Source organism: Vanrija albida (assembly GCF_041260175.1).
Source record: "Vanrija albida strain AlHP1 chromosome Unknown contig_2, whole genome shotgun sequence".
NCBI classification, from domain to species: Eukaryota; Fungi; Basidiomycota; class Tremellomycetes; order Trichosporonales; family Trichosporonaceae; genus Vanrija; species Vanrija albida.
The window spans coordinates 2,455,440-2,468,858 of NW_027191421.1; the positions used below are offsets into that span (position 1 = coordinate 2,455,440).

Here is a 13,419-nt window from a genome sequence, read left to right on the forward strand (position 1 = left end):
AGGTCAGGTGGGTCAGGTGCTCCAGGTGCTCCAGGTGCCCCAGCTCTTGGCCAGGTGTGCACGCGGTGCGGACGGCATGTTTGCCTGGTGCCGCCTGTACCGCCGGCGGGTCGTGTGCGGTCGTGTGCGGCGCCTGCCCAATCCTGCAAGCGAGGTTTGGCTTTTGCGACGACTGAGCAGGTGGTAGCATGCGGTGTTTGCCAGGGTTGTGATAGCCGATTCTGGCTCGGTGCGGCCGCCATGCCTGTGGCAAATTGCAGTTTTCAGGACCCGCGAGCCGAGGCACGTTTAGTGGCACTTTGCCAGAGGCGTCGCGCGCGACACTGCGATAGACTGATAAGGTGTCGTGTGGGCTACGCTCCTGGAGTGCGAGGGGGCAGGGGAGGGGGGAGAGGCTCGCTTGTCTTGCCCAGCCTGAAGAGAGATTCTATAAGACTTTGTCCGAGCAAGACTTTAGCGGGCGATCATCCATCCACCACCCCCCACCCCACCACCATGAGGCTCCGGATGCCAAAGCTCGAGGTCGAGGGCGCCGCGGATAGGCAGAAGAGCCTGTCGAACGACGACCTGCTCCCGATTCCCGCGGAGCGGCGGACATGGGATTTCTGGACGTTCACGACGTTCTGGTTCTCGGCTGGTGCGTGGGGTGTGGGCCGGTGTGAGCGGGCGGGCGACTGACGCGCGCAGTGGGCACCGTCGCGAACTGGACCAGCGGAGGGACGTACCTTGCTGTGAGTGTGCTGCGGGGTCGTTGCGCTGGTTGTTGTGCCGCATCCACCCACCTCTGGACGCTGCATAAATTTGTGGACAGCTCCTGGCAGGTGGGGTGGAGTGGGGGAGTGGCAGTGGCAGTGGCAGTGGACGGACGGTGGAGGCAGGACGCACCTAACAAATCCAGATGGGCATGACCGTGTGGGACGGCCTCCTCGTAAACTTCTTCGGCTTCCTCCTCATCTCCTTCTTCATGGTGCTCAACGGTCGCGTCGGTGCAGTCTACCACGTCGGCTTCCCCGTCTGTAAGTGGCTTGGGCTAGCGCCCACCCCGCTCACACCCCCCAGACTGCCGCTCCTCGTTCGGCGTGTACGGCGCCCTGTGGCCGGCGTTCAACCGCGCCATGTCGGCCGTCGTGTGGAACGGCGTTAACGTCGTGCAGGGCGGCCAGGCCGTCTACATCATGCTGCACGCCATCTTCCCGAGCGTCGCGCGGCTGCCGAACCACATGCCCAAGTCGTCCGCGCTCGACACGGCAAACATGATCGGCATGATCCTCTTCTGGCTCGCGCTCGCGGCCATCCTGTGCATCTCGATCCCCAAGTGGCGCATCCTCATCTACATCAAGCTGGTGGCGTACGTCATTAGCTCTTGCGCAATGCTCGCCATGGCCCTCGTGCACTCGGGCGGCGTGAGCAAGGAGCTGAGGGAGAAGCCGACGACGCACGGCAGCGAGCGCGTGTGGCTCATCGTGCGCTTCACGCTCCTCTCGGCCGCTGGGTGCTCGACGTTCGCGTCCAACGCGAGCGACTGGCAGCGTAACGCCCGCAAGCCGAACGACCCGATCTTTGGCCAGATCTTCGGCTTTCCCATGTCCAATTTCATCGTGTCCCTCTTCGGCTGCATCGTCGCCCGCAGCTCGGAGAAGACGTACGGCGAGGTCATCTGGAACCCGCTCACCTACCTCGACATGATGCTCAGCGACACGTACAATGCCAAGTACCGCGCCGGCGCCTTCTTCATCGCGCTCGGCTTCTGCTACTCGTCCCTCTTCTCGTGCGCGTTTGAGAACGTGCTCCCCGCGGGTAACGACATTGCGGCCATCCTCCCGCGCTACCTCAGCATGAAGCGCGCCATGGCCATCTGCATGATCCTGACCCTGGCGTGAGTCGCCGCTGACACTGCCGTTGACAACGCGCTGACACCCCCAGCATCAACCCCTGGTTCCTCCTCGGCTCAGCCTCCATCTTCATCTCCTTCCTCGCGTCGTACCAGATCTTCCTGTTCGCCATCACCGGCGTCCTCCTCACCGACTACTTCATCGTCCTCAAGGGCCGCTTCGACCTCGCGTGGATGTACACGGCCGATCCCCAGGGCCCGTACTGGTACACGCTCGGCCTCAACTGGCGCGCGTTTGTCGCCTACCTCGTCGGGCTGGGCATCAACTTTGCCGGCTTCCTGCACAACATGGGCGCCATCGACGTCAGCATCGGCGTCCAGCGCTCCTTCTACTTTGCCTTTATTACCTCGGGCGTCGCCTCGGGCCTGGTCTACTACCTCCTCGCGCGCTTCTTCCCCCAGCCCTCGTACAAGGAGTACAAGGGCCTCAAGTTCAAGGAGTGGACCCAGGAAGAGGTCGAGGTGTACGCCGCCGGCAACGACGACAAGCCCAGCCGCGCGCCGTCGCACGGCGGCAGCGACGACGTCGAGGACAAGGCCGTCGACAAAGCGTACGTCCGTGAGGTGTAGAGGGGTCTGACGTGCAGTTATGGGGCGTAGTGGTGGTGTGCGTGGCGTAGCGTTGGTATACTAGGTTGTGCGATGAAGCTGTCTTGGAAGTGTGCGGAGCTCTGGAGCTTTTGGAGAAGCGACGCGACGCAATGTCGCACTCGCACGCTACACGCACCGTTGCATTATACATACAAGCTACTCGTCCGCCAGCGCGCGCTCTAATCTCAGCATCTCCTCGTCGGTCATGAGCCACTCGGGGTCGATCTGGCTGGGTCAGTCAAGCCGTGAGCTGAACCCACCTCGACCTCGACGTCCGAAGGCGGCTTCGCCTTCGCCTTGGCCCCTGCCTCGGCCCTCGCGTCGTCGGGGTCGAGCCAGTCGGTGCGCTCGGCCACGTCGGCCGCAGCGGCGCCCATGCGCGCCAGCCGATCCGCCGCCTCGTTGCCCGCGTGCCCCGCGTGCCCGCGCACATACTTGAACTTTACCGGCGCCGTGGGGCTGCGCGCGCGCAGCAGCACGAGCAGGTGCTTTATCATCTCGGCGTTCTTGACCTCGCCCGTCGACGTCTTCCACCCGTTCTTGAGCCAGCCGGGGAGGAACTTTGTTATGCCTGCGTCGTTAGCGCGCCCACGCCGCCCACGCACAGTTGATAGAGTACTGCGAGTCGGTGCGGATCTCGAGCGGGACCAGCGGGTACGGGCACGTCTCGAGCGCGCGGATGATGCTGAGCAGCTCGCCGCGGTTGTTGGTCTGCGGCTCGCCCGGCACCCGCTCGGCCAGGTTGGCCTTGTAGGCTTCGCCCACGCCGCCCCAGAACACGCCGAGGCCGGCGCGCGCCCGCTTCTTGCCGTTTCCGAGCGCGCTGCCGTCTGTGTACGCTACGAGGCGGTGCGGCGGGCCTCGGCTGAGCGTGAAGCCTTTGGCTGCGAGCGCCTGGAGCTCGGGCGGGAGGGAGCCGTCTGGCGCGTCGCGCGGCGGCGAATCGCGACCTCCTGCTGATGTACGTGCGCCGTCGCCCCTTCCTCCCGCTGATGCACCGTCGCTCTTCCCACTACGCGCGTACGGCGCCGCCGCAGGCGCAGCCTCGCCGCGCACGAACGCGCGCGCGGCCGCCTCGCTCGGAAACTTCTTGAACCGCGCGCTAGCGTCAGCTCGTCCAGCGGCCACAACGCACCCAGTGAAGCCCTTGACCTGGGCCTCGGCCTCGCCCCAGGTGGGGTAGATGCCCGGCGTGCGGCCGGCCGCGACGGCGTAGAATGCGGCCTTTGGCCTGGGCGTGAGTGGGGTCGCCGGCAAGCTGGGCAAACTCACATGTCGCTGTCCTCGGTGTCGCGCCGGCTGGGTCGGAGGCCGACGTAGATCCGCAGCCCGGAGAGCAGGGTGCGCTGGGCCGGCGAGAGGTGGCGCGTCGGCAGCGTCAGGCGGCGGAGGGTGCGTGGGCTCGCGAGCATGCAGTGTGAGGAAGTGGGTGGAGGTGGTTGCGGGTTTGAGTGGCGGCGGCGGGTGGAGGGGTGCGTCACGTGGGCGCGGGCGGGCGAGGGCTTTGGGCGTCGCTGGCGTCGCCTCGCTCGTCCTGTCGTCGGCGCAAACTGTGCTTCTCGGGCCGCTGTGCGGGCAGGACACACGGCCCAAGGAGTGCATAGGACAAGGCGACTCGAGCAGTCCAACCCGCGCCCAACCCGCCTCCGACCCACCCCTCGCCCAACGCCCCCCGCCAGCCCAAACCCCCGCCGCCCCTGGAAAAAACACCAAAATCACCAATCAGTCTTATAGCTCAGTTGGTTAGAGCGCACGCTTCACAATACCTGAGAACGCGTGAGGTCGTGGGTTCGACCCCCACTAAGGCTAGGCGGAGGAGCTCCTCTACCTTTTACTCGCGCGCAGAGCAGCGGGATGTGTAACCAGCAGAGGATGATTGGCGGGCGGGGAAGGGTGCGAGGGAGCGCAAGGGTCGCCTTGAGCGTGGCGCCACGGACCCCTGGTGCGAGGTGACAAGCGACTGCCTCGATCTCGATCTCGCCAGTCATGACCCCGCCACGACAGCTGCAATGCCCTCGTCGTGATAGGCTCGGTGGTGACCTGCTGCGCACTGCGGCCAGGGCTGCTGCCGCCGGCAGTGCCACAGGGCTGGCCAGGGCGACTGACTCCTGCCGACGGCTCCTGGCGGGCTCGGTCAAGTGCGCGATCACGCAAGGCTGCCCTTGGCACGGGTGACGTGATGGCGACGGCCTAGCTGTCCGCGACGCCGAGGGCCAAGCCGTCAGCCTCGACGCCCGACCCCCCTGTCAACTGGACGACGTATGCATCATGACTTTACGCGAGGAGTTGAACCTCATGACAATATGGATGTGTGATTGCAGTGATGTGGCAGCGGCATGGCCATCTTCTGGGGTATGATGTGGGGTGCGGATCGCGGGTATGCTGTGAGAGGTATGGGTTGAGCCGGGTATGGCGGAGGTGGAGGAGCACGAGTTGAACGTGTGCCTCCTGTCCGTTGAGGACTAGATGTACAACGTGGGGGCACGGCGCTTAGTGGCCGTTGGTCGTGCCGTTGGGCTTGCCGTTGGCGGCTTGGTCGAGGAGGAAGGGCTCAAAGATGGCCGTCGAGTCCTTGAAGTTGTTGGCGACAATGTTGACCAGGTAGCTGTTGGCCATGACGTCCTCGATGAGCTTGCGCGTCTCAGAGCCCTCGGGGTAGAGGTTGGCCCACAGCGAGCCGAGCTCGAACGCCTCGTCCTTCCAGGCCATGAACGACACGGTCTCGACAATGGTGGGCTGGACAATCTCCTTGCCGGGGAAGACACCCCAGGTGACAGCGTTGGGGCCCTCAGAGTGCGTGTTGGTGCGCAGGTCGCCCACCTTGCTGACGGCGTGGTAGGTGAAGCGCGAGTCGCCCTCGATACGGCGGATCAGGGGCTCGAGCAGCTCAGGCGAGACAAAGAACTCGAGGTACGCCTTCTGGTAGACGTAACCGCCGGCGGGACCCCAGCCGTGGACCTTGTCGTCCGAGCGGGCACCGTCGACGGCAGGCTGCGAGTTGATGGTGAGGTAGCCCTCCTGGTTCATGCGCGCTAACTGCTCGGTGATGACCGACGTCTCCGAGGCAGGCGGCGACGACGACCATGGGAGCTTCTCAACGGTGCCACGGCAGAAGCCAGCAAAGAGGTCGGCAATGTCCTTGACCGACGTGGGGTTGCCCCAGAGCTTCTGCGCCTGCTCGGCAGTGATACCAAGCTGGACAGGGTAACCGTCAAGGTCACCGTAGGCCGGCGAACGCGAGTCGCCCCAACGTCCGTTCGGGAACTCGTCCCAGTCGGCAGCTGTAATCTAGTCAGCCAATCATCCCGCAAGGAAGATGTGCGCGTGTGTGGGTGACTCACTCCTCGAAAGGTACGACTGGACGCGGTTGGCCCAGAAGATGGGACGGATCGTCTCCTGGCGACGGTGGGGGGTGAGCGAGGGGCGCCAAGGCAGAGGGGCGACCTGCTCGCGGCGGCTCTCAAAGTTGAGCTCCTCGAGGAGCATGCGCGCACCCTTCTCGAGGTTGAGGGTGTAGACGTGGAGACCCTTGATGCCACACTCCTCGTTGGCGAGAATCTTGCGGCACATGTCGGCAACGAGCTTGGTGCCGACGGCTCTGACCTGCTCGTCGTCGCCAACAACAGGGTTGAGCGCCTCGTAGAAGTGGTCGGGCACGACAATCGACTCTCTCTGGACCCAGGTCTGGAACTTGCCCCAGTTCTGAATGGGCATGATACCAGGGATAATGGGGACCGTGATGCCGTACGAGCGCACACGCTTGACCCAGTCGAACAGGATGTCGACGTCGTAGAACATCTGCGTGAAGATGAAGTCGGCGCCAGCGTCGACCTTCTCCTTGAGCCAGAGCATCTCCTGGTGGCGGCCCTCCTCGGTGTCAGGCGTCTCGGGGTGGCCCTGAGGGAAACCGGCAACAGCGACACAGAAGTCGCCGGGGTAGTGCTTGTGGATGTATCGAACGAGATCGACAGCGTATGCGAAGCCACCGGGTGTCGGCTCCCACTTGGAAGCACCGGCTGGGGGGTCGCCGCGCATCGCCAGGATGTTCTGACAGCCAAACTGCTTGGCCTGCTGGAGGGCCCACTCGACCTTCTCCATGGGCACTGGGAGCTGTCAGCACACGCCCGGGGCGAGCTGTGATGCAGGGCAGACGACCACCCCGCACACATGGCCGTACTCACTCTCGGTGCAGGTCAGGTGCATACATGTCTCGATGCCAATCGACTCCTGGCAGACCTGGACGAGGGACGAGGTGAGGTCGGCGTTCTTGCCGCCAGCTCCCCAGGTGATGTCGATGAACTCTGGGCCGAGGAGGCGCATGCGCTCGATACGGTCATAGAGGTTCTGGAGGCCCTGCGAGGTGTTAGCAGAGGTCGGGGACGCCGGCGAGGAAGGCAGCGCGGCGTTGGCCGTCGACATACCTGGGCTGTACGAGGCGGAAAGTACTCAAAGCTCCAGAAGGGGCGTCCCTCACGCTCGGCCTTTGCGAGCTTTTCAGTAATCTTCATGGTGTTGAATGTGACGGTGTGGGTTTAGTCGACGTGTCGTGTGTCGTGGTGGCCGACAAACGTGGGTCCGGGTGGAGGGGTGGTGGGGTGGTGGTGGTGGGGTAAGCCTCTGTGATGACGGGGCCTAGGATGGTCAGGAGGCGCTAGGCGTGACCCGTGCGGCTGGTTGTTGGAGCAGTCGCTTTGGTTTGTTTTGAGAGGCTTGTTGTTGCTCGCAGGGTGATACGAGCAAGAAGAGTGAGATGTAGATGGAGTCGTTGATGGTGTGGTGCGATCGACTTGGTCGTCACTGGCTCGTGGTGTCGCTGGCCGGCCGACTTTTCCATAGTTCGAGATTCGGATTCTGAGTCGGTCACGACAGCGACAAGGGCACAAGGGTGGGCGGGCGCTACAACGGTGACTCGGATTTCGTCGTGCCTGGACAGCTACAGTGTGCACCCGCGAGACGCTACAGTGTCAATGGACCCTTGGACGAGTGGCGGCAGACCGCGTCGTCGGAGACACACCAGCCAGACGCCGCCGCCGCCAGTCACCCCACCATCGGCCCATCACTCGAGCGAGATGGATTTGCCTCCGTCTCAAGGCGGAAGCATAGTCGCGTGAGACATCACGTGCCATGCACCTCACGATCTCGCCTTCCTTCAATCGCCGTTGCTCCAGATGGCGCGCCGCACGTAGACGCCCGCACATTGTGGGGTAACAACTGCTCGCGGGCCAACGGCATCGGCCGGTCTGGCCTCGTTCCTCACTGCCGTTCCTCGCTGTCGGGTGAGCGGTCGAGGCTCGATACAACTGGGGCACTTCGTCAGCGAGCACAAGTGGCAGATGTTGGAGAATGCCCGTTGTCGTTGACGCGTAGCAAAGCTAGCTGCCTGCCGACCACCCAGAGTGAGCACGCAACACGACTTCCTTCCCTTGCGCCGCGCCGCGCCGCATTGCCCCCTCCCCCGCTCGCATGTGGCCGGGAGAATCTCGTCCCGCAGTTCTGAATCTCTTGGCACTCGCGCATTACGCTAAACAGCGGTCTTATCATAAGCCAACCAGAGCGCGGGGGCTCGCACGTTTTGGGCAAGTTCGAGCGGGCTCGCGACCCCGCGTGGGCGGGGTGGGATGCACGACGAGGAGGCGGGGCAGTGGGCGACGAACGCGCAGCACGCCGTCGTCGTGGCGACGCTCGGGCGAGCGGGGGTGCGCGACCTTGCATGCAACGGCTAGGGCGACCTTGCATGCAACGGCTAGCGGTGTCGCTGTCCGTCGACGCGATCACGGCTCGAAGCACGCTCCTCTATCGAGCGGCCCACTGGCAATAACAAGCAGGGCGGCCCCTACCCCCCACCCGGCGTCGAGGCGTCGCTTTGCTCCTCTCGCGTCCGCTCTGCATTGTACCTCCGGCCCCACCCTGGCGCAGCGGCGCCGGGCGCCACTGTCCGTCGCCACTCTTGGTGCCTCCTGGATCGATCCCGGTGTGCGTTGTTGACATCTCGTCTCAAAGGAATGCAAAGCCGCCGCGCGCAGCATCGGTACCTGCCTGCCTCCTAGCGTCTCGGGTGCGGACTTATGACGCTCGACTGCGAGCCAACCCCGCTTTTTTTCGCCCGCTACCGCGTGGAGGCAAAGGGGTGCAAGTGTGCGCAGGCAGTGCAGTGTCTGGGTCTCGGACGGTGAACCCTGGGCACATGCACACTCTGCTGCGTTGTTACGGGGCCTCTGGTGGCCTGTATCGCAGTCGACCCTTTGCTAGCGTAGGCGGTGCGGTGCTGCCCAAACCTTGCCCCCGCGCGCGCAGATTGAGCTTCGTATGCGTTTGACCATCTACGTCTGCTCTACGAGCAAGCCCCTATTTGCTGGAGCTGACTGGCATTTTTTTTGCGCATCAACAGTGACTGCGAGAGGCAGGCCACCCTGAAAGCCAGAGCGGCAGAGTCGTGGGCCACACTCTGTCCATCGCGCCAGTAGTGGCCGTGGTGGTGGTAGTGGTGGCGGAGGCGGCGCCATGAGCGGCAGCCAGCAGCAGGCAGCGAGCGTCTATTTGGCCATGACATGGTGCATTCGCTGCGCAGCACGAGACTGGCTGTAGACGGCTCGTTTGGATTTTGCCGTGGTTGGCCAGGCAGGCAGGATCCAGTGTTAGGATCAAGTTAGGAAAGTACGGCAGTTGGCGGCCTGGCGCCAGTTTTTCGGCCCTTTTGCCTCTTCCTGCCTCGCGCGCGCGTCGTCCGTCCGCCCCGCTCCCCCTCTCCCTCCTCCCCTCCCCCCCGTTCTGCCTAGGGACTGCTTGGGTCTCGTGCGTGCCCTTATCCCCCTTGTTCCCCTTCGTCCCCGCACCAGCACCAGCACCAGAGACAGCAGCAGCGCGAACCAACGTCGTTGCTCGCTGCTTGTAGCACCAGCACCACTGCACTGCGTCGTTGTAGCAAACCACCACAGGCGCAATCCAAACCCGAACGAGTGCGCCATCGCCATCTTTGTTGAAAACAATCATTGTCAACAGCCCTTGGGTTGTCGTTGCCCCCCTTCCTTCCACCTCGTCCTCCACCACCACCACCACTACGGCGCACGGACCCACTCCATCGGCCTGGTGGTGCTCGGCCCTTCGCGCCTCTTGCTCACCCCCCCTCACCCCCCGTCCCCCCCCCGGCTCGCCCCCCCTTTGGCTTCACTTGTTGAAACACACCCACTAGACTAGACACGCCAAAAGGTCAAAGCGGCGCCGGCGCGTGTTTGAAGCACACCACCGACAGACGTACACACAGAGAGACATCCCCCCCGCGGCAGACGACCGACAACCCCGCGCCCGCCCCTCTCCCCCTCCTCCCCCCCTTGTCTCGCCCAGCCAGGACCAGGTCCCCGTCGCGGCAACAGGTCCGTTGGATCGCTTCGGTAGAATCCTAGGCAGCCAACCAACCAGCCAGTGCCAGCCAGCCAGAGCGCGTTTCACGGAGCGGCGGTGCAATCCCCTCACCCCCTCCCCCCCTTGGTATCGTTCCCGGCTGTCCCCTCTGGCACCCCACCGACCCACCACTCCCACTCGGCCCTTCCGCCGCCTGGCTCTGAAAGGCACACACCGCACACACACAGCACACTGCGGCAAGCAAGAGCAAAAGAGCATCGCGACGACGACAAAGTCACGCGCATTACTCTCATCGCCTCGCCCTTGCCCCCGGCCTGCCCGCCTGCCCGTGTCGATCACAACACTGCACCAGGTTTTTGGCTACTACACGCGCGCGCGCTTTCCTATCCGTCCAGTGACAAGCGAGCATCGTCATTCAACACTCCAACACTCGCCCCCCATCGCATCGCGCAACAAGTCCAATCTCCCCTACACACCATCTATTGCTTTGACCCCCACACATCGAGTCTTACCCCCCCTCTAAACGCCCCTGCACGTCGACCCCAACAGCCAAACTGCCGCGTCCTCGATCCCACTCTTGCCCAACCCCTGGCGCTCCCATGTCGCCTGTACCCATTTCGCCGATTGGGCGGGGCGCCGTGCGTCGTGGGACCACGGGCGCGTCGTCGGCACCCCCCTCGAGCACGAGCACGGGCCCAAGCCTCGCTGGCTCCAGCGCGCGCCGTCTGTCCCTCGCCGGTGGTTTACGCGATGACCGTGACCACGACGAGGGACTGGTGATGCGTGAAAAGGAGCGCGAAGAGACGACTGGTAAAGTAGGCGGGAGGGAAGTGGGCGTTACGCGCCCAAAGCGCCGCCTGTCGAGGTAAGTGTCGTGTGTTGTGCTGCTGGCGCCTGGCGCCGCCTGGCTCTCCTGGCTCTCGTCCCTTCCCCCATCCACCACCCATGTGGATTGCAAGTGTTTGAGCTTTGTTGGCACCGACGCCAGGCGACACGAAAGTTGCCGGCTCGCTCACAAGCCACGGCTGAGCGCGTCCCGTTGGTCGCCTTCCTCACTCCCACTCACACACACGCGCGCGCGCGCGTTGTTGCTTGTGCCCAAGGCCCCACCTCCCCCTTCCTTGCCTTCCCTCCCTTCCTTCCCTCCTCACTCTCACCTACCACTGCACGCGCATTGCTCAAATCTTTGGGCATCGCTGCTGCGTCAACCCATTATCCATTCGTTTACCTCGCTGTCCCAAATCGTTTCCTGTCGATTTCATCACCATGCACGCACCACGCCCACGACCCTTTCGCCGACGCTCACTGACAAGTCTTCCCTCGCTACCACACCCATCTGCACCTACTCCTCCCCCGCGATCACCTGCAATGTCGGTTCCACCAAGCAGGGCAATGTCCTTCACCTCATCGCCTCCCACATCGCCGGCCCAGCCCAGCACCCTCCCGACGATCCCCACCTACGAGGCCTTAACCCAGCCTCGCTCCAACATCGACCGCTCGGGTCTCGGTGTCGCCTCGTCCAATTCGTTTGCGAGGGCAAACACGATCGATGAGAAGGCACCGAGGTATATTCCTACCCAGGTCGCTGCACCCCAGCCGCAGCGCGATAACAGCGGACCGCCCAAGATCTTTGGCATTGAGCTCAAATGGGTCTCGTGAGTTGACAACGGTTGAATGGTGATCTGGCGCTGAAACTGACCCCTGCAGCCTGATAACGCTCGCACTCCAAAATGCCTTCCTCACCATCATCATGCACTACTCGCGAGTGTCGACACCCCCCGAGAGGACATACTCTGCCGCCGCGGCCGTGTTGCTCAACGAGTTACTCAAGGGCTCCATCTCGGTTTTGATCGCACTCAAAAAGATCGACACGACAATGAACGCCGAACCGGCATCATGGCAAGAGAAGGAGGCCACACGGTCGGCCGTCCCCGGCGGCCTGACCGTCCTCCACCCAAGCCGCCTGCGTGCGCTCGGACGTGCCATCTTCAGCTCAGACTGCCCCAAGCTCGCCATTCCCGCCGTGCTCTATGTGATCCAGAACAACCTGCAATACGTTGCTGCCTCCAACCTCGACGTCGCGACCTTCCAGGTGACGTACCAGATGAAGATTCTCACCACGGCATTCTTCTCGGTCGTCCTCCTCAACAAGCGCCTTAGCCGTCCCAAGTGGGCTGCTCTGTTCATGCTCGCCCTCGGCGTCGGCATTGTCCAGCTCCAGAGTGTCTCGGTCTCTGGCCCGCCTTCGCACTCGGCACCCTCGCCCCCCGTCGCCGATGACAAGGCCCTACGAAGCACGATCCCGACCGAGCACATCGAGCGTGTCATGCACCCGTTCCGTGGCTTCCTGGCCGTCACCCTGGCGTGCATCACCTCGGGCCTCGCAGGCGTCTACTTTGAGCTTCTCCTCAAGAGCAACAGCGGCTCCAGCCCCGCGCCCGACCTCTGGGTTCGCAACACGCAGCTGTCGCTCTTCTCGCTTGTCCCCGCCTTCATCCCGATCATCTTCGCTGGTGCGCCCGACGGCATGTCGTGGGCAGAGGGAGTTGCGTCCAAGTTTGCCAACTTCAACGGCTGGGCGTGGGGCACCGTCCTCACCCAGACGTTTGGCGGTCTGATCACGGCCCTGGTCATCCGCTACAGCGACAACATCATGTGAGTGCAAACTGCTGCGGCGAGGGCAAGCAAGGCAAGCACAGGATTGATTGCTCACACTGCCACAGGAAAGGGTTCGCCACGTCGCTGTCGATCATCATCTCGTTCATGGCGTCTGTTGCGCTGTTCAACTACCCGATCACGTTTTCCTTTGTCCTTGGCGCGGGCATCGTGCTGGCGGCGACGTACCTGTACAACGCCCCCAACTCGCTGCCCGACGTGGCACCTCGTACCTCGGTTGCCGTTGCTCCTGGGTCGCCTATCCCGACGAGCGCCCCGATCCTGGGCGAGCCCCAGCCGCCCTCGCGCACGTCGAGCATCATCAACCTCCTCAGCCTCGGAGGCTCTCGCCCCGGCTCGCGCCGTACCTCGGCTACCGACCTGCGGGCGCCGCAGCTGACGTCGCGCGGAAGCTACAATGGTGGCAGCAGCAACCCGGGCACTCCGTTCCTCCTGTCTGCGCAGAACTCGTATACCAACATTGCCGACTTTTCCCGTTCTTCGCCAAGTCCAGGTCCCTCTCGCGGGTGGTCTCCACCTGGCCAAAAGTCCAAGCCCTCTCTGACGGTTGACACTGGGCTTGCCACCGACCACGGCCGCTGAAAGGCGGTGCGAGGTTATAGACGGATGCTTTTTGTGTTCGTTTCAATGGGTTATCGACGTCTGCGGACGTCACACGCAAGAAGCATAGCAGCCGCCGCGGCGTAATAGTGCAATTGAATGCATATGTCAGTATGTAAAGGGGCGGGGGGCGGGGAGGGGGTTGCGGTGTGCGGTGTGCGGTGGGCTGTGGCCGCCTGGCATGTGTCGTGTCGGGGTGGTTGCCACGTCAAAGCCGAGTGGCGAAGCCGAGTGGTGACGCGGCGGTGCGGCGTCCAGCCACGCGTCACGGAGCGCTGTCGCCGCGGCCCTGCGTGCAGTCG

General features: G+C 63.8%; 4 protein-coding genes and 1 non-coding gene across 5 annotated transcripts; 3 read left to right on the forward strand and 2 right to left on the reverse strand.

Annotated features, from left to right (window-relative positions):
• Positions 1–495: 495 nt before the first annotated feature.
• Q8F55_002610 (uncharacterized protein) lies at positions 496–2,461 on the forward strand (the record flags this gene model as incomplete). Its single annotated transcript, XM_069351204.1, has 5 exons — positions 496–637; positions 688–731; positions 899–1,016; positions 1,060–1,876; positions 1,924–2,461. 5 exons carry the CDS (start codon positions 496–498, stop codon positions 2,459–2,461), a joined length of 1,659 nt encoding a protein of 552 aa, XP_069211590.1.
• Positions 2,462–2,638: 177 nt separating this feature from the next.
• On the reverse strand, positions 2,639–3,894 carry Q8F55_002611 (uncharacterized protein; the record flags this gene model as incomplete). The annotated part of the gene is made up of 5 exons (XM_069351205.1): positions 2,639–2,707; positions 2,743–3,053; positions 3,088–3,584; positions 3,618–3,713; positions 3,755–3,894. 5 exons carry the CDS (start codon positions 3,892–3,894, stop codon positions 2,639–2,641), a joined length of 1,113 nt encoding a protein of 370 aa, XP_069211591.1.
• A 312-nt stretch (positions 3,895–4,206) lies between these two features.
• On the forward strand, positions 4,207–4,291 carry Q8F55_002612. The gene has a single exon. It is a non-coding gene; the product is annotated as a tRNA-Val (tRNA).
• A 681-nt stretch (positions 4,292–4,972) lies between these two features.
• Positions 4,973–6,990, reverse strand: MET13 (methylenetetrahydrofolate reductase (NAD(P)H) met13; the record flags this gene model as incomplete). Its single annotated transcript, XM_069351206.1, has 4 exons — positions 4,973–5,763; positions 5,824–6,585; positions 6,664–6,835; positions 6,904–6,990. The coding sequence occupies 4 exons, from the start codon at positions 6,988–6,990 to the stop codon at positions 4,973–4,975; spliced, it is 1,812 nt and encodes a 603-aa protein (XP_069211592.1).
• Positions 6,991–10,440: 3,450 nt separating this feature from the next.
• Positions 10,441–13,099, forward strand: Q8F55_002614 (uncharacterized protein; the record flags this gene model as incomplete). Its single annotated transcript, XM_069351207.1, has 4 exons — positions 10,441–10,706; positions 11,230–11,496; positions 11,549–12,496; positions 12,565–13,099. The coding sequence occupies 4 exons, from the start codon at positions 10,441–10,443 to the stop codon at positions 13,097–13,099; spliced, it is 2,016 nt and encodes a 671-aa protein (XP_069211593.1).
• Positions 13,100–13,419: the final 320 nt, after the last annotated feature.